Source organism: Falco cherrug, chromosome 8 (genome assembly GCF_023634085.1).
Source record: "Falco cherrug isolate bFalChe1 chromosome 8, bFalChe1.pri, whole genome shotgun sequence".
Classification (NCBI taxonomy): Eukaryota; Metazoa; Chordata; class Aves; order Falconiformes; family Falconidae; genus Falco; species Falco cherrug.
Window position 1 is genome coordinate 34,296,612 of NC_073704.1, and position 20,648 is coordinate 34,317,259.

The window sequence follows — 20,648 nt, forward strand, 5'->3', positions numbered from 1 at the left end:
GCCGTCCAAGAAAGATCATTTGTCAGTACTTATTGTAAGACTGACAAATAAGCCTCAGTGATCAAATTAATCTAAAGCAAGCCATTAACATTTACTTCTTTGTCACTGTATGTTCACGTTGGTTCTGTGTTTTAACTTTCCTGCACTTGGAGGCTGCTTTCTGTTAACGAGCTGGTATCTGTACCGAGTAGTACAGAGAAGTAATGAGACTCTAAATTCCAAATTCCAGTGTTATCCAAGCTCCATCATGAAAAAACTGTGATCATCTGGGTATGGGTGACCTGCTGACTGCTTTAAATTCTGCAGGGCACCTGTTAGGCCACTGTGGCTCTCTCACAAGGTGTGACAAACATCTGATGTGACAAAAGACTTTACGTGCAACGGTTAATATAATTTTTATGCCTCCATGTTTGCTTTAGAAATAATGGATGATCAGATTAATGCGGTGTGTAAAGCACATCATATCAACACATTTCCTGTCCTTTATTGCTCTCTGTCAGCCCCGTGACCATGCAGAATGTTGCTTATTGATGAATAATGGTTGATACATGGGATATCACATCTCCTCTTCTTCTCAAGAGCAGCGGTATACTTAAAGCCAAATCTGTCCTTGATGATACCATCCAAACTTGTTTATTCATGGTGATGCTGGTCAAAATAGAAGTTTGTTTTTTTTATTTTTTTTGGAGGTGAGCAGTACAGAGGGCTCTAATTCTGCCTAAAAGGGATAGAATACTAAACTCTTAATCATAAACTTGAATTGAAACATCATCCTGGTGGGATTAAAACATGCATTTACAAGCAGGTATATATTTAAATATCTTATTGAATAGGAGTGGGCTTAATCTATTACATAAATATTTTCCTGAATTAGGATCAAGTTTCCTGAGCTCTTCAGTAAGTGAAAAATGTCAGAGGCTACAGGTTTAAGGCAAATTTGAATGTATCTGTAACATCCTTGGGAAAGCTGCAAGTTACTTTTTAGATCTACTTCATTATTATTTCATGTATTTTAATGATACTTATTCATATTGGGAAAGAAACAAAAAGAAGACTTGATTGACTAAACGTTTTTGCTCCATTGTGAATTTGTATGTGGTTACTATATTAATATACCTTTACCAAATTGTCACCTGAGTTAGTGCTTTCTTTAGAAGACAGAATTTTACAAGCCTTTGATCCCTTTTTTCTTCTCTGATGCTTTCTTGATATGTTTACTCTAGTGAATGAGTATCTTTTTCTTGTTTCTTAAGGTTAATTTTTTATTAAAGTTCTTTTGCTCTTGTTCTGTCTGCAGTACACTGTGAACATATTTCAGACTTAATAATGTTCATACCAGAACACTGTCATAAGGGGAGACAATAGAGTTTCTTGATGCCAAGTCTGCTCTTTTGATGTTTTGGGTACCTTGATAATCCCTCCTACGTCATACGGCTCTGCTAAAGTACCTGGATTAATGCTCTACTGATTTAAATAGATGCCTTGGAGTGTTCCATTCCAGGGCATCATTTCTTTTATTAGTTCATCACAACTTCACACTGATGACCTTCAAAATCATAGTGCAAATTCATCTTCTTTCAGATTCTTCCTTGGAAAAATAACAACCCTGGGAAATGGAAACCACTGGAAAATGTTGCAAAGGGTAATAAAAGTGTCCTAATTTTCATAACATTTTAAGTTTTGGGTATTGCCTCCCTGTACTGCTGTGAGTAAGATCAGATTCTGAATATTCTGAATTGACATTTAAAATTATACTTGGGCATACATAGTGCATATAAAGAGGGCAAAATGAACATTTCTGCAGGTCTCTTGAATTTCTATGACTATAAAACATTATTATTGACAGAAGGCTCTAACAAGAAAACATCTCTGCTTGTCTATAGAGGTACAAAGAAAAGATGAAAACTTCCAGAAAGAGTACTTTGGAAACATCTTTCATTTATGGACCTTATGTGCCACCACAGCAGAGGTCTAAGAAATGAGAGCAAGCTTTATGTGTTCTGGAAAAAGTTATAAATATGTCCCTCTGCACTGAGTGACAACCTGAAAAATGACCATGACACAAGTGTTCAGATTCTACTGAAGTGCAAGCCTTTGCTTGGGTCATGTGTCCTCATCAGAAGTCCTAGATGACCAGTAGGGTATTTAAAATAGCCTGAACTAAAACCTTACCTGAACGATAAACATGGCGATGTGGTGAAATTCACCCCGGCCCCCCTGCTTCACTGGGACAGTCATGAAGAACTTACTGCCATCCTTGGAGAAAACTGGTTCTTCATTCTATAAATGTAAGATTGTTAGTTTGTCACACTTCTCATTAAACTTCTTAACAAAACATCAGCTTAGGTTTTTTGTCTCCTTGGTTTTGATAGCTGCTGTGCTCACGAAACAAGCGGAGAAAAAAATCCTTAGATTTTGAATATACTCTGGTAAGATTAACAAAAGTGTGGTGCCTAAAGCTCAATGAAGTTCATGCCAGCAGTTACCATTGTGCAACCTTGTCCTAAAGCATGGATTACAGCCCTTGCAAAACCCTCCCTCCCAGTGAAAGGTCTGGTAGTCTCATCCCTCACGCAGTGGGACTTTCCAGGATACATTCCTTTACAGACATACAATTAAAGACAGAGGTAAGTCCTACTAGCAATGAGGAGAACAAATGTTTCCATGGCCTGGACTCAGCGACACATTACTAAGTACGTGCTTAACACTCACTGATTTGATAAAGTTGTATAGGAAAAATAGGTACCTTGAAGTGATATTCTGAATCATGGTCTTACTGTAAATTGTAGCCTGATCTGATACCATCTCTCCATGCATAACTTCACACAGAAATATTAAGGGAAAACAGCTTGCTATAAAAGCATAGTTTTTTCAAAATGATTTCTCATTTGCACATTGCAAAATGAAGCCTGAAATGTATTTTAAATAGAATGTGTTTCGTCCATTTATTGGACAGCTCTTCTGAAGCCATGAAAATGGAATAATTTGCTGACACATTAGTTCAACATATTGTTCTGGGTATGAATTTAGAAATATTATTCTCATGCATTCCAATTATAGCCCGTATGACCTTTAATCTTTGAACTCCTTTGGGTTTAATTTGGTGAGGTTATTTTTTAATCAGAAAAAAATTAGTGCACTATATAGGACTTGGAATGGGATTTGTCTAATCTATCTTTAACCATCCGTGAGTTAGGTAGTTAATCAGCTGGTCATTTAAGTGCCTGATTAACTGAATGCAGCGAGATCAGTAACTGACGGGAATATTGCCTCTGAAACCCAGGCAGTGGCTCAGTTCAAAGGGCCGAATCGCTGGCTGGAAGCACGTTATCTCTTTCCACCACTGACACGGTCAGCTAGATTGCAAAATGTCCTCTGTGTGATGCTAGGTGACAGGATACCTGCTACCAGAGAAACAAGCTGCCACCTGAGTGTTTACACAGGCACTGCTACAATCCTCAGTTGTTAAATTAATTTAGGTTCCTAAAAGGTATTCAGTTTTAAAAGGAACGTATTTCCATAGCTTATAAAAATAACATATTATTAAATAAAAATGACAATGAAGCAATTACACTTTATACACCCAGAAATAGCATTTATACTATACCTGTTTAGGAAGCCACAGGTCTGACTGCATTTCATATTTCTAAAAAAAAAGAAAGAAATTGCTTTTATGGAATAGCTATAGATCAAAAATATTTCCCACATTCAGGAAAAGGTCTTTAGCTGTTTTGTGGGTTTTCTTCTACTGTGTTACAATCTTCACATCTCTTCATTGGCACTTACATTGAAACAAACAATAATTTAATTACAAAGTCAGCTGCTTTATTCAGAGTTTTTGGTATAACACCACAGGGGACCTAAGAATGTCTTTTTCAGTCTTTTCTGATTAGCTATCAAGAAGCTTTACACAGGCAGTTCCATTTGTTTTTTACCTCTAGGCATCATCTGATAACTGGATATTTTAGGTCCTTCATCAACACTGGGCAAACAGCCAGCATCAAGCTCGAATTGCAAGACCTTTTCAAATCACAATTCCCTGCTTTAATGGGTTGTAGTGTGGCATTAATGAAGAGAAAAAAATAAATAAATGCAAATGAATGTTTTTTATTGGGGACACTCATATTTTACATCATGCCATCCAAAAGAACCCCCAAATACCATGCACACATCGTTGGAAAAAAATACAGAATATAGGTCAACTGTTGTAAATTGTCAGTCACACTGAAGTAATGAAAATTTATTAGCTAGAGAAACATCTGTACATATATGGCCTAAAAATGAAATATCTGTAGCTATTACAGCAGCTGGTTTTAAACTACTTTTTGGAATTGAGAACATGTGCAAAATGGTAGGGGAGAAAAAAAAAAGTTTATAGTTGGAATCAAATGGTGTGATACAATGTTAAAATCTTACAATAAGGCCTTTCCTCATCCATTACTGAATTCAGGAGCATCACTTTATCCCAGCAGATGCAGTGCAGGAAACATCCAGGGTGACAAGCATGAGCCTGGTCTGAGCTGCACGCACTACAGTGACACTGCAGCACTATCCTTCCTTACCTACCTAAGAAGGTCCTTTGCAACACTTTAATTCTTCTGGAGTGGGATTTCTCAATCTCTCTCTTCTGTACTATGTCCTGGATTACAGCTCCCTGGATGTCTACTTCAGATAAGTCAAATTGACCTTGGAGCACATACAGGCTTCCTTTCAGAAGCGACTGCCCACAGTGGTTCATGACTGACTTTCTTAACAAAAGGGCACAGGGCTTGCGGGAACCATGTAAAAAGCAATGCAATCAACAAATCTCCATATTCACAATCTTAATCCGCAGTTTGGGGATTTATTTGTAGTTTCTGAGTCAGGAAAAGCAGCTTTTTTTTTTTTTTTTTTTTTTTTTACTACATAGTAAAAGAAGCAGACAAGCTCCGAAACAATCCCTAATGCTTTAACATGATTGACTTCAGTAGAAGACACTGATGGGAGCCTTTGACTCAGAGGCCAAATTTAGACCAACATTAATCACTCATAACCATTTAAACTGCCAAATTTTACCCTCTACTTTAGAGCATCTGCTGGTACTGATATTAGCATGTAAAGAAAATATTTATACTTTTAGTTGGGTCTGGGAAGAGATTGTGACTCAGAATGGGAAAGTGGCCAGATGCATTCAAGATGCAAGATTGACTGTGAAAATGGAGAGACGGAATGCAGGAGTGTCAGAAGTCAAAGTCTGGGTCAAGGGATGGGATGTGGCTGAATTCAAATAGAAAAATACATTTCAGCTTGGCTTACATTCAAAATGAAATATCCCCGTTGCCTGTCAATTTTATTTTTTTCTAGTTACTTAATTCTGTTATTGAATTTGCAGGAATTATCAGAATTTTACACCTTTTCCTTAAACATATGTAAGCTGTGAGAAACAGGAAGATCGGAAATGAAACTGTAGGGGGAGAGAGGAGAAACCAGGCAGCTGAAAATATCTGATGGAAGACAAGCTTGTCACTGCACTAGCTATATCCAAAGTACATGATGTTCAGCAACTGCAGTTTCCACTGAAGTTAATGAATGAACAAAGCTTAGTAATTCCAAAAATGTCACTCAAAGTTGCTAATTGCATGAAATCATTTCACCAGATTTGGAATTTTCTCACATCCATTTCCTCCCTGCTGACTAATTATATTCAGCTTGCAAGTACTGCATCTGCAAACTGATTTCCAAATTTCTTTTTCTGAATGTGAAAACAAAATGCAGGAAGAAACCTTGAAAAGACAGTTTAGGAAAAAACCAACTTACCCTGCTGCAAGCCCCAGTTGTGGTTTCACAAACCGTAAGGATGGAGATATTCTGAGGTCTGTTTAACCATCTCACCACAGCCTTGGTGTTGCTTACCCATTTCACCATAGTGATGTAATATTCCCTAAGCAGACATTTGAAATCACAATGTTCAGATTATTCCTATTTCAGATTAGACTTTTTTTAAAAAAGAATATACACAGTTCATCAAATGCTGGATTTGTACCGCATGACAGTATCAGTACCGAGGGATGGAGAAAATAACCCTAAATGCCCAGCATCTGTGTTCCTACAAGAGGAAAGGATCAGTCCCAGTGCGCTGTTCCTCTCGGAAATCCGTACTCCATTATCACCTCCTTCTCAGCCATTTCTAATACCTAAATTTTATCAGCTGTGAAGCATATACTTGTGAAACATAGGTTTGCAAATACACATGAACCATGTATTGCTGGCCAGTTTAAAAACAAACACTGAACTCCAACAGAAGCCAGTATTTCCTATACCAAAAGCATTCAGAAGACACACATTTTTGCAAAAGATTCCAGTCCTACCGCCAAACAAACAAAAAAATAAGACCAAATTATCCCCAAACCAAATTCTACAAAACAGAGGCTGAGCTGTTCCATTTGAAAAAGTCTTCAGTGGGGGGTGGAAACAGAAGATTAAATCATTCAGAATCCAGCTGATATAGTAATTAATAGTCCAATTCAAACTGTAACATCATCTTCCATCACTGACATAAACTCCCTGATCACTGAAGTGAAAGCAAAAGATCATCTTAAAATTTTTCTTTCCATCAACTATGCATAAAAGTATGTTCAAAATTCACTACATTATGACTTGTTTCTCAGGATTGCAGTATACTGCATATATACATATATAAGTAGAAACACATACCCTTCTGAAATTAAGTACTGTCTCAAGGTAATGTTCCTTTGTAATTCACAGTTTTGCAGTTAATCTATTGTTTCACACATTCAGCGTGCACAGGCGCATACTGAGTAGTAGTGTTGTTGCAGGTCAAGAGATAAAACCAAGGCAAAGTTTGTAGAAGTCCTATGTTTTATTAGATCGGCTGATAAAGTTAAATAAAACCAGAGAAGCCTGCAGGGCAAAAACTGTTTTAGTTCTGAGGAAGCTGCTATCAGTTTGTGTCGCCAAACTTAGCAGGCTTTTTTTCAACTAATCTACGTACTGGTAATGAGAATAAGTGCACTCTCTTTCCTCCAGACCCAAATACACAAACGTCCTGGGATTACTAGACTTTCTGCATCTGTACGTACCTCAAGTTTCCTCACAACAACCTTTAAAGAGGAAAGACTATGACTGTTCTCTGGACAAAAGACTGAAGCAAGGTATTTCATTAAAATGTACACTTATTTTAGGTCCTCAATTTGATACCCACTTAGTTAGGTGCTTCACAGCAGTTTGAATGTTCAGCGCATAACATTCACCTTTGTTTGGGAATATTTCTTAAATCAGACTGTGGATTAATTTACCGCATGTCCAAAGAGTAACAAACGCAATTGCCAATCACCACAGCAGTTCAAACTCCCTGTATCACACAGGGGCTGCGTGGCAAAGGCAGAATCCAGTTTTAGCATTCAACTGGCCTAATAAGAGCAGACTTTTCTCTCTTGCTGTGGCTTGTTTTATTCAAGCTGCATCTCCTCACTCCACTCCTAATGTTCTTTTTCCTGTACTTTGTGTAGCCAGTTCCCGGGTTTTCCTTATTGATCCCTTTTCTCACAGCAGGGCCACTATAAGATGATCACGGGAACCGTAAAACCCGTTTGTTGATTCTCATTTCTATCCACACCATCTCACCAGTTCTCATGGCTCCCACTGAACCTGACCATCAAGAAAACCTCACTCAAACCTTGCCTCATAGACCTGCCTTTTTGGTTTTCAGCCAGTCCCCATTTTGTGGTCTAATCAAGTTTTCACCTCAGCCTTTTTAAAGTTTCTTCCCTCTCATCTGCCCTAACATTTTTTCCTTTCTGAATCCCAAAAACATAGCTTTCCTCTTTACTCTGTGTAAAAGCAGACAGAAAGCACTGAGAACAGAAAAGGCAGGCTCCTTCCACAGCATCCCATGTCCAGTCATGCTGAAGGAGTTTGTACGTGACTCACTTTATTCTAAGCTGGACTGAACCAGGCAATGCATAAAAACAAGAGCTTAAAGCTCCTTGACCACAGTACTACTTCTGATCCCAACTTCGGTATTTAAATCTGTTGCTTGACTTCAAATTGGCCTTCAAAAGGCAATTATATAAGTTAATCAGTATAAAGAATTCCCTTAGGCCTGTGAACCAGGCACGTCACATGTATACAGTCAGCTCAACAGTCGGAGCTGGAACATCTCGTGTATGCCAAAGGGGTGCTGCACACCGAGAAAGGTCAGATCTTGGGGCCTGAGAGGGATGGAGGATATTCAGAGAAAAAATAAATTTCCAGCTGCAGGTGTTAAGAAAGCAAATGTCTTTCCTGAGCATATGGCAATTAACTTTTTTCCAAAGACTTGTAACTTGGTGAAGTCTGCATTCATTTTTAACTGCTGACAAAAAATGTTAAATATCAAAGGTGTTTATCATCCTTTGCCGAGCTTGAAGACCTTATTTTTTAAAAAATCTTTCATTCTTACAGAATGTTTTCCTTTCTTTTGCTTATCTTAACTAATACACAGTTCTATGGAGGTAGTTTAACAGTTTGCTAATACATTTATCACCACTTAAGAATGTCCACCACGTCTTGTTTCACTTGTAAGTTTTGGGATGCTTGTGACTAGAACAATATATCTGTGTATCTTGCTGGCTGTTAAGTGTAAGTGCTTAGCAAAGTCAACAGAGACAATAAGCTGAACAAGGGGAAGGGATTTGCACTGCATTACACTGGAAGCACAGTTGCAATCATAATTGAATTTGAATATTAGATACTTAGATTTGAAATAGACTAACACCACGGGAAAGTAACTCACAGCATTAAACTTAAATAAGACAGCGTTGAAGAAAAAAGAGTCAAAATTTGGAACTTCATACCATTCAATGTAATGAAGAAATTGCTCTAACTTTAAGCCAATGAGCTGATTATGAAAGACTTGCTCATAAGAATATCTGGAAGATATTTAATATTTATAGCAATGGAAAAAGGAACCTTACTTTGATGGCTTTAATAGATTTGGATTTTGATAATAAACACAACAGGGTTCACCCAAAAAAAACCCCAACGACCCAACCTATTATGCCCTACTAGTTTGCTGGCAAGTTGTTATCTAAGAAGGTAAACAACAATAGAAACTTGCCCCATGCAGAATGCTCTAGAATATTTACTATAATCTAAAATTATTTATATTGCTGTGTATTGAAAAGTGGATGAGAATTTACAGATACTAATAGACAACGTCATTCTCAGAAACACGTGCAAAACAACACAAATCGAGAACAACCTGCAAGGTCGCTAAGATAACTACAGTTTGTTAGTATTTTGGTATACTACACATGACTTTATCTATGCATACATTGCTGGATGTATTGCAGTTTTCTTCTGAGTCTAAGCCACAAGTATTTGGTTGGAAGGACTTTTTCTAGCTCCCCTTCCCATGGGTGGTGATGGCCACCATCCTAGTCAGGCTAACAAGCTCTGTTCCCCGCTTCCTTGGCGCCATGGACCCTGGTCATGACCATCTTGGTAGCACGCTGATGGACCCTCTTCATCTCCTTTGAATCCCCAAGTTGGTGGGTGATGCTCTGCCTTTATGGGTTATCCAACCTCCCTCAGTCTGCTGGCCACACTCCCACAGCAGTCCAGCTCTGGTGACAGTAAGCACATGCTGTTGTCCCCTATTCAGCCCCAAGCACAAATCTCTCAGCAGAACAGCTGGGCAGGCAGCTGGGTCCCAGCCCCTGCTGACCCAAGGGCTTTTCCTGGCCCATGTGCAGCACTTGCATTTCTTCCTACTGAATAGGGAAGGGTATAATCAATAAATACTTTGGCATTGTGCGGGAAGGCTTCAATAAAGTATGTGAATATTTTTTTATCCTGTAGGCTTTGGCTGAGCAGATTACAGCCATTTGCTATAGGGTATGGGAGTGAATTAATCCTTTACATTAACCTTGTGAGATGGGTATTGTTATTGCCAAGTTACAAGACAGGGGAGGGGCCAAAGCTTGAAAGAAGTTTAGACACAGCATATCTAAGCAAAGCTAAAAGTAAACCCCAGTTTTCTTAATAGCAAATTGGACCCCCCTCCCAACCTTTCCCATTTCCAGTTAGAATCCAGTAAGCTTCACATTCCAAAGCAAGGCTGCCAGAGGTATAAAATCAAGCTTTCTAGATTCAAAAGGTGATTTCAAATTAGAAGTATATAAATATCCAAATGATTCTGTTGATTTGGATATGTGTGGATAACAAAAACACTGGTGAGGCTTGTCATTATTTGAGGAAGCATTATTTGAATTAATACAAACTCAATTTCTTAAGTGTTTTTGGTTTCATTACAAACGATTAAAGTTCATAAAATATTTTTTTTTTTCTACAAAGTCTGAAGGGTCTGGCTGTATACTTCAGTCTCTTTGAAAAGCAGGCACATATGAAATGAGAATGTAGGTATCTAGCTTTTTTTTCAGGCATTTAACTACTACTGGAAAAAGTAAGTAAAAGGACTGAATTTCTTACGGTGCTTTTTAAAGCTACCTGGTCAGCAATGTCTGGGAGTAGTGGGGAGCCGCTGTAGCTTGCTCACTATGGATGAGAATGGGGAAAGAAGACAGTGGGTGACCCCAACACTGAGACTTTCAAGAGTCAACACACAGTTCTAGCAGAAAAATATTTTCATCATATATGAAAGCACAGCTCTACTCTAATAACTGCAATTTCTTTCATGTGTTATTTCACGTTTTCTTGGTCTTAGCTATTTTTACTTTGGAGAAGAAATGAATTTTTTCTGCCTGACAGGTCTAAATTCAAGCATGGAGTTTTAAAAATCAGCCTACATAATTTCTTCCTAACATATTAATACCTTAGATCTAAATAGCACCAGTTACAAGAATTCTTCAGTTGTCCTAAGTTACAGTGGTTTGCACTGACCACCTGCACACACTTTTTCAAGGTTTGCAGCAGGAGCTATTAGCTTTCCAACCGGAACTTCAGGAGCTAGCAGTGTACGAATGCACATATACTTCATCTTCCATGTATACTGGCTTTCTAGGGCTAATGAGAAAAAAACCCTGCAGTACAAAATCGTGTTTGCCACTGAAGAAAACATAATGTAATTGTACGCGTGGAATGGAAACACCGAGGGGGAAACAGTAATTGCACAGAATGCAAGCACACGCTTAAAGGGAGACTGTCAGTCTTTTTGTGGCATTAACAGTGCACAGTAGATGGTAATTTTTTTCCACAGAATCAAACTTTCAGGAGTAAATCTAAAAACGTTATTGCTATCTTCATATCAGAATAGCCTGAACAAAGGTTGGGAAATATTACCAAGCACATTTATAGAATCACTGCAAGAAGTAAATGAAGGCAGAACACTGAATTTACTCAATCTTGCATTGAGTTCCCAGATGTCCTAAAAATCAGAGAAATAGTTTTCTGTATTCAGAGGTCCTGCACTGCACACAATCTGGGGAGAGTTAAGAATGTGAATGTTACTTTTTGCAGTTATAAGTAACAGAAGCCCTCTTCCCTATCCATTTGTGCTTTCTCTGTGTAGGAATCTCTCCCGTAATAGCAGTTGGTTATAACTTGCACAACACTAAGTCCAGAATGTCCCTGCCCTGAAAGATCCATACAGCTATATATGATAGCATCCCATTCCATTTAATACTGAAAGACTCCCACGACCTATTTACCAATGACTCCATAATGAACGGATTAGAAAGGTATTGAGAAAAAGAGACCACTGGAAGTGGCTACTACTTTTAGTAAAAAACCCAATACTTTCAAAAACCCCTCCCAACCATTACAAATTCCAAGGATTTACACTCTAGAAAGGCCTGTTCAAAGATCATTCTTCATATCTATATACATTGATCTACAGATATATACAGATTGATGACCAGTGTGATGACTGACTGCTACTCAAATCCAGAGTCAGAATGCAAGACTTACAGTACACTTGGCTCACAACTGTATATTTTTTCTGAATTTTACATCATGGACATTATACCTTAACAGCTAAAATTGAGATGAAACTAACTTTTTTCACAGTTTTAAGTAGTTTTACTTGGTCTTCTGATAACACTAACAAACCAGAAACATTAAACATGAATATTATTTCAATTAAACAGCAACAATATCTCAAAACCTTTATCAAGGACTCAAAAATCTGGCAAAGATGCCTGTTAGGGCTCACAAAACAAATTCCAAATTGAGCTACTGCTAGCCTTCAGCTGCAAGATGCAGAAGAGGTTTTAAGATACCAATATCCATTCATTTGATTCTACTTTTATTTTCAACCTGCTGGGGAGGAAGAATGAACCTGAAACATCTAGTGGGAAACCATAACATCTGAACATTTCCAAGATTTTTTTTTCTTGAGATTTACATATTGCTTTCTCATTTAACTTCTTCGTGCCTTCTGACATTTAAAGGACAATTTTAATGCTGTTTGAGAGAGTGAAGATGCTAATCTTGACAGCAAGAAATCTCTTTCAGATCTTACAGCACTACTTAAATTAATGAAGGGTTAGCAAGCAGCAGGAGATTTTATTACGTTTTTCAGTAGTGGCCCATCAACAGAAAGAAAATACTTCAAAAAGCACAACTCATTTGGAATCATTCCTTTCACTAACACAATCAGTAAGAATTCCAGCTGACACAAATAATTGCAAGGCATAATTCACCATTAAACCATTCCTGCACTAAATTAGGGTACCTCAATTTGTGTAGAAGAGAGCTATGCCAGCTGAAAAGTGGCTACAATGGTTGTGAATCAGTGCCCACTGTTAACATCCTGATTGTTTTGGGAACAATTACCATAAAATCTTTTGGGTTTTGTAGGAACTGCAAAAACAACAACTACACACAGAGGTGTTTGTTTGTTTGTTTTTAGCGAGGGGTAGCTTTATGATTGCCAATCCCTCTCATGCTGTTCTCCATCTGAAAATGCCCTGAATAAAGACAGAAAGTGGCACTTGCCTTGCCTTTAGACTGGAGCCAGATGTGGACTGTAGTAACTATTGTTGTTGGTACTATTATTATTATTATTATTATTATTATCTCTATTATATAACATTTTAGGGCTAGAAAACCATTAGTATGTGCACTGAAACCACAGCAGGAATTTAATCAATATGACTGCAATTTTACAAACTGGAATACACATACGGCAAGGGATGAAAATTTTCTTGCCTTTAAACAAAAGGTTCAAGGCATCTCAGGTGAGGACAGGTGATCAGGAGCTCAGCTTAAGACAGTAATTTTAGCAGAAGAGTCACCAGCTGCAGCCAGACCTCATTACTTCAGTCCCCAAGTTAACAGGACTGTTAAATTAGCTCACTGGTTCTGTAGCAGTTTCTCCTGATAAACACCACCCTTAGTCTCTGTGATCTGGTGGCATTGCATCTCACCTGTCACCTCACTGCATCTGTCAGCCGTGACGAGACACAAAATTTTCCATAACCTATTAGATCTGAAAAGTTCAGAATATTTCTCTCTAAATGATGAAACACCTTGCTGATGTGTTCTGTGCATTTATAAGACACTTCCATATTCTGCAATCTAATTTCAGAAACGGAAAGCAACAAGTTGGCACACAGCAAGGAGAGGCTGGGAGTGAACGCGGTAATGACCTCAGAAGCAGGGCAGCGTTCAGCCCCCTTGACCATAGCTTAGGATTCTTAATTTCCTGGATTTCAAGTACATTGGAGCTTCCCAGGAAATCACACACGACCAGATCTGAGATCCTTGTGATTTCTAAGAGGAGCATCAATCCAGTCCAGCTGTATTTTATTTTATCATGTTCAGCCACAGGGATGGAGAGCACGTGCATTCCAGTCTAAGATAAGTGTTGTTCTCAGGTAAAAATGATTAGCCTAAGAGACAGTCAGGTTAAATCAAATATGAGTTTCAAAACAATGAAATTATATACCTTGATTTAAAGCTGTCAGGTGGCATCAGTTCCAAGGTATGTGCTGGTCCATACAGATTAACCACAAACAGCTTTATTGTTGGGTTTGTTTGACCTGCCTTTGAAAAAAAAAACCAAAAAACGCGCTTTAGAGGCACTGAGTCACTGACAGCTAAATAGACTCACTCACTGACACAATTCAGTACCTTTACAATAATGAGAAGTTATTACAATTTAAAAATCTTAAATGTTAAAACATGAATTTCACAGCCATATGAATTACACAGCCAAAAATAAGAAGCATCAGTTCAGTAATTCTCCCACTGCCCTTTACTGACCACAGACCCCCCTGTGCAGAGCAAGTGACCAATGCTAGAAGTGGCTTGGCCCAGTTCAGTGAAGTCAGCTGCAAAAACACAGTTCCTAGACCAGCAGTTAGAGCAGCCTCCAGCACAGTCTCTTCCAGACACTATCGTTCCTTCTTCCAAAAAGCTGCATGACCTATATCTGGGATAGTATTCCTCCTCTTCCTCCTATCCCTTCTCTTTCTTTACCAATTTCCCCCAGTCTTCCTTCCCTGGTTTGCTGCGTTGGAAATCTTTATTTTTGGCCCTGTAAAGGACCAGCTGCTTTGGCAGGCCAGCTCTAAGAGAAACAAAATGCATTTTGTTGCTAAAGGGGAATAAAATGGCAGTTTGATATATATATCTCTACTGGGAAGAATCTGATGAATCCTGAGGATCTACAGGGAGGTGAGACTCATCCTTCTCACAGTAACATGGCTCATTAGTAAAGGATGTTCCTGAGATGAACAGAAAGGACTGGCAATAGAAATCAAGGCTCTGCAGGACTGCAAGGAGGTGCTACTGGTCCCACACCCCTGTCCTAGCTATATCACACTCAAGCTTCTTTTTCAGGGAAGTCGCAGGAGTCACACAATGCTATATAGCATCCTTGGGATATGGGGAATGAGAAGTGGTTCTCTCAATGGGGCTGACTCCTGTTTTATACTGGAAGGACAAGGTAAAATCACTGATTCTACAGATTTAATCATAATATTCTACAAAAGCTGTATATCTGGCTCTTCACAGGGGTATTTTGAAATGCAAAATATCTTGGCTGAAATAAACGCACAAATTCCCTTTAGAAATTGGACTTATCTCCCAATATAGTCTGCATGCTGTATCCACTCATTTCTGAGTAGTATGGCAGACAAGAAAGTGGCATTTCTGTATTTTCACTAGTGCTTAAAAAAAAAAAAAAAAAAAAAAAAAGTTTTGAAAATGGATTTAATTAGACTCCTGGAATTTCATACTTTTTTTTCCATAAAAACTTTCACATTTGCCTCAATAGAAATGTGGTCTTTCAAAGGCATCCTTTGCATGAAGGCAGCTTGCAGAAATGTAAGACTGTGGAACAAAACCACTGAAAGATCAAGTCCTTAGGACACAACTGCAGCCTCCTTACATCCTTGGAACCCGACATTGACTGCACAGTGGTATCCAAGTACTCTCACTGGGAGGGCTGCCATGAGTAATTACTATCCAGCACGAGTATGAGGTGTAGAGAGACGCTCTAAATCTGTGCTGGCCCCTGTGCCTGAAACGAAGCACAGCACTGCCCCAGCTCTGCCATCACCAGTCCTGCTCCAGAAGGGACAGAGGGGTCTGTGGCACAGCACAGCCTGAGCTGGCCTCTGCTCAGGGCTGTACCGCCCCGATGTCCTGTCCCCGCCACAGACACACAGCGTGCAGTTCTCATGTCCACATCTCTCCCTCGAGAGCCTCAGCTGCTCTACCACTCAGGGTCTCCCCATGACAATTTAAATAGTGTAAATCCTGTATGATACCCAAAACGTCTGTTCAGTAGCACAAGAACCCTTTACACCGAAATCCTACTTGTTCTCAATCTATTTATCAAAACTTAAACTTCCTTTTTAATTCTGTGCTTATGATGTACACAGATATGCGTGGTCCAGTATTCACAAACACATGTGGGTCTAATTTTATTTTTTAATCATAGACACAATTTTCTCCTATGGTTTGAATCTATAATAAAGACTAAACCTTTTTTTCATCTCTGTTGCCATACCACAAGCTTCATTACCAATTAATGGTGTTTAACGGGTAGCTAAATTGGCATTAAATGAAGACATTAAATAAAGATAATGTTTTTTCATTAACGAGATTACTGAAGTAGTATTGTGCATCACTTTTATGCTGAATTGCTAATGAAATGGAATTACTCATTTCTTGTTTACAAAGCTGACTTTTAAAAATATTCCTTTTTTTTCCTTTGCTTTGGCACCCAAGGCCTTTTGCCAATGCAAGTATGTAAACTACCTCTGAAAATACTGTTATTTCATTATTTTAGAGTATTATTTCATAGCACAAATACATTATATTTATATTATGCATATTATTGTTTCATAGTACCTGGTACAGTCTAACTGTCCACCCATCAAGAATAGTGAGTCATCGCCAAAAATTGGTATCAGGAATAGGGGAAATAGTATTTTCTAAAGCCCTCAATGAGCTTCCCTTGTAATGTCAAAGAAGTACCACATACATGGACCTACATATCTGGTCAGAAAGGAACTCAGACACTTTGAAACTGCATGCATGGGATGGATAAACTGATTAAGCTGGAAGGGAATACCAGTGCTGGAGCTCAGCACAAAAGCAATGGGCTGGGGAGGCACCGAATCAGGAAATCCCCAGAAAACAAGGACTGATCTCACACATAATCCTTGTCTGTGCAGTTCTTTCACTTATCAACACAAGTCTAAAAAAACTTCTCTACATCTTCTGAAACTCAGCAATCATCCAATTTTTCATATATGTCTTTTCTCTCAATTTGATGGCCAGAAAAATATTCTATTGTGGTTTATCTTATTCAAGGCCAATCTGTCACATTCATTAACAGCATAATTTACTGAGATCTACATAACTGCAACAGAACTTGCCCTGACCTCTGCACACAGTGTGTGTGACTCCAGTGCAGTTGTGACAATATCTTTTTCTCTATGCAATCCTTCAAACATACTACACTTCTTTCAGAACTGGTGGACTGATTTTACCAAGCCAGATATCAATGATGAAATGACTATGAATTAGTTTGCCTGCTGCTCCCTCACTCGATAGTTTCTTTCCAGCAAAAGTTGTTATAGTCTACTGGGGAAAAAAAAAAAAAAAAAAAGTATTTAACATTTCCTGAAAAGCAATATGAACAAAATCAGCCTCTGTTACTGCCTACAAACACTCCTTCCATATGGTTGAATAGTACCACTGAACAAGGAAGAGAAAGTGGGGGTCGTGCTCACACTCATCTTACCTTAGGATATGGATACTGCTTTCCTTTGGGATATAGACCTCCAGTAAACCGGGGAATAACCATGTTTGGTACCAGAGAGTCATTTATGGTCAGGAACGCCAGTCTTTCACCATCTGGAGACCACCAGTGGGCAACATGGGAATGAAGAAGTTCCTCTGCAAAATCAGATGTCCTTAGGGTCCATAAAAATAACTCCGACATAATTCCCAGCTCATTCAGTTGGCACAGATTTTTTTTCTTTCTGTGTCTATTTGAAATGCGTCTGTTGTAATTTCAGTAATTTCACATTATCCTGGGTTGAACGTTTGGATAACAAGGCATATCAAAAGACCAAACTTAACCATTTTCCTCAAATGAATACTTTCATTGGCATCAATAAATCATCTAAACATGTAAGATTATTGCAACTGCCATATGTTTAGTTTCTATTGCATTCCATTAGGTGTGTTTAATTCATTTTTAAATGATTTGGACCATTTTAATAGACACTTTTTTTTTCAGGATTGTCAACTTTTTTTTTTTTTTTCTTCTCTTGTTCCATTAACATATAACTTCAGTATACCTGATTTCTCTGAGCTGTGACACCTGGTAACATGCAGGTCCTCATACAGTGATATTTATGTAATTATTTCTGGATGCAATATTTTGACTTTCTTGTCTCAGTCTAACGTCAGCTTTAATTTTTTAAAAGTTTAGTTTTTCTGCAATGTAAGTCTTTGAAAATCCAATCAAAATTTATTATTTTTATTCAAATTTTATTTGACTTCCAAATGAAAATAATTCTCCAAAATGTCATGCAATGTTATCTTATGTTTACTGTCATTGTATTTCATATTTGAATGAAACAAAGCAGAATCAACCATAGAAGCAGCACCCAAACTCCTGGAATCCCAGTAAAGCAGCTCCTGACCAATTCCAAATTCACCCTGTACACGTCTCCTGTCTTCCACTTGTGGGGAAAAGAAATACTTAGATTTTTTTCATTATGTATTTGAAATATTGACTTGTTTGGTGAGCATTTTGTATTTAAATTTGAAGAATTTGGCTGGAAACCCTAATTGAGAATAGTATACTAATGGGAACAGAGGCCTGAATGCACACCGAATTTAAAAGCTCAACTATAAAACTACTGAAATTGTCAATAGAGACTCTTCAGGATGCTAATCAGGTTCTGAAATTTATGAAGCAGCTTAATGGGTTGAATTATCTAAGGTTAGGTGCAATGAAGCTGGGACCTGTATTCAAAGTCTTATATTCTGGGTCATGCTTCTCTCCCTGGCTGGACAGCTAAAACCTTATACACAGGTGTCTTGTTTCAGCTGGGATGGACTTAGTTATCTTCTTAGGAGCTAGTGCGGTGCTGTGTTTTGGCTTTGACATGAGACTTTTGAGTTCCTCAGGCCTTGCTAGTAAAAAGGCTGGAGGGGCACAAGGAACTGGGAGGGGACACAGCCAGGTCAGCTCACCCGAACAAGCCAGAGCAGTGTTCCATCCCATGGGACACCGTGCCTGGTATATGCCCCTGGGGGCTGGCCGGGGCAGGCAGGTCACTGCTCGGGGACTGGCTGCGCATTGGGCCGGTGAGCAGTTGCGTTGTGCACCACGTGTTCCCTTCTTCCTTTCCCTCTGGATGTTATTCTTTCCCTTCCCCTTTTCATTATAACTGTTATTGTCATCAGTGTTATTAGTTCTTTCTTTTTTATTCTATTTCAATTATTAAATTGTTCTTATCTCAACCCCCGAGTTTTACATTCCTTTCCAACTCTCCTCCCCGTCCCTGTGGGTGAGGGGGGAGTGATCCAGCAGCTGCGCGGTACTTAGTTACCAGCCGGGGTTAAACCACGACAACAGGAGAACCGCAGAGAATGGATGGTGAATGACGGATAGGAAAAATTGCAATTGTGTTTGTTTTAAAATATTAGTGTGCATTTAAACAAGGTTATTCACACAAAGAGAAGCTATTCCCAAACGTTTTGGAATGTAAAAAATGCTAATAACAAACTCATGTAAATGATAGAGGAAAATAAATGTCAAAAAGAGGAACAGTTCTCAATTCAACTAAAAACCTCTTAACTTCATCTGGACAATAGTCAGCCTGCTCAGTTTCGGATGCTATTAAAAACTCTACTGAAAGTAGAGGGCCGCTTTAAGTTAAACAACAGTTAATGGCAAAGAAGCAGTATAGTCATTCCTGCCACATGGACTGTGGTTCTCCAGGGTGTATAGACAGAATTCCCTTTTACCTGACTTTAATTATGCATATTGTGAAGAGCCCGCTGCCTGCCTGCATCCTGGGGAAGCCAAAGCGTTCTCCGTAACCAAGAAACGCAACAGCTATTTGGGCCAGGGATTAAAAAACTTGGAAAAGAATGGGCAAAATCACTTAAGGAAGGCTTTAGGACACGTATCAGGAGGAAGGCTTTGGGATGTGTATCACCTCCCACAGTATTTCAGAAACTTCCTAGTCCCAGACTAGACACCTTTGGCTTTTCCTTCTCATGACAAAGGTATGTGTATAGCTGTAGAGACAGGGAACAAGAAGAACAAACTAGGGTGGTAACTGATGTGGAGGTATAAGACATTTGGACGAATACAACTTGTAAAAAAATTGGCTTCTTTTTAAAAAAATGAGAAGCAGTCTTGTGGCTGTTTTGAAAATCAGCCAGGTATGAGACTTGGTATCTGTGCCTTCACAGGCAGAAATCACCCACAGCACATATGAAAAGGTCTGTGTTTTGCTGTTAGCTAAAGAAATTTCATGAAGCTCTAAAGCTTTTCAGTCCTTAAATGTTAATTAATAAAACTTGTCCATAGGAACAGTGGGCACACACAGAGAAGCAGGAGCACAACCTCAGACAAGCGTCACTGCCATTATCATGCGAGCTGCTCCTGTTCTTTCCAAGTTGCTCCATTCTCTTTTTCTGTTCATCATGAAATATTTGCAGCTTAAAGGAATAGTCATTTATTTTAGCAACAACTTTGTTGATCTTTAGAACAAATGAAGTTACAAAAAATCCACATCAACTTTTTCAGATACTGTTTCTGAGACACATAGGTAAACTGAAACATCAAACAAAAAACGCATATTGGCATGTTTCAAATAAAAAGAGATTAGGTTTTATTCTCTTTAGTTCTTAAATGTAGATCTCTTCAATACAGAGGTCCAAATCATAAAAAAAAACCCACATCTCTTCCATGAAAATATGTCCTTAAACTTCTATCTGGATAATTCTTAGATGGTGTCTACTCCATCCCTTCGAGACAGCTCAAATAAAACACCTAGCGAATACCAGAACAGATCAGTTGGTTTAGTAACGTTTTGTGTCCCTTCCAGCCTGAATTATCCTATGATATCCTTATGATCCCTAGCAGACCAGGAAGGAATGTTTATTTAAAGAATCGCATATTACATTTCGTTCTGTGGAGTAGAGCTGTATAATGATGTATA

The 20,648-nt window shown here is 38.5% G+C and overlaps 1 protein-coding gene across 3 annotated transcripts in view; it reads right to left on the bottom strand.

Annotated features, from left to right (window-relative positions):
- Positions 1–20,648, bottom strand: part of DPP10 (dipeptidyl peptidase like 10) — a 548,242-nt gene that overhangs the window by 33,073 nt on the left and 494,521 nt on the right. For all 3 annotated transcript variants that reach the window (XM_055719219.1, XM_055719218.1, XM_055719220.1), the window contains exons 9-13: positions 17,201–17,355; positions 13,889–13,986; positions 5,797–5,920; positions 3,608–3,646; positions 2,173–2,280 (exon numbers count right to left, since the gene is read on the bottom strand). In XM_055719219.1, the coding sequence (XP_055575194.1) occupies positions 2,173–2,280; positions 3,608–3,646; positions 5,797–5,920; positions 13,889–13,986; positions 17,201–17,355 (524 nt within the window). The remainder of the gene's footprint in view (positions 1–2,172; positions 2,281–3,607; positions 3,647–5,796; positions 5,921–13,888; positions 13,987–17,200; positions 17,356–20,648) is intronic.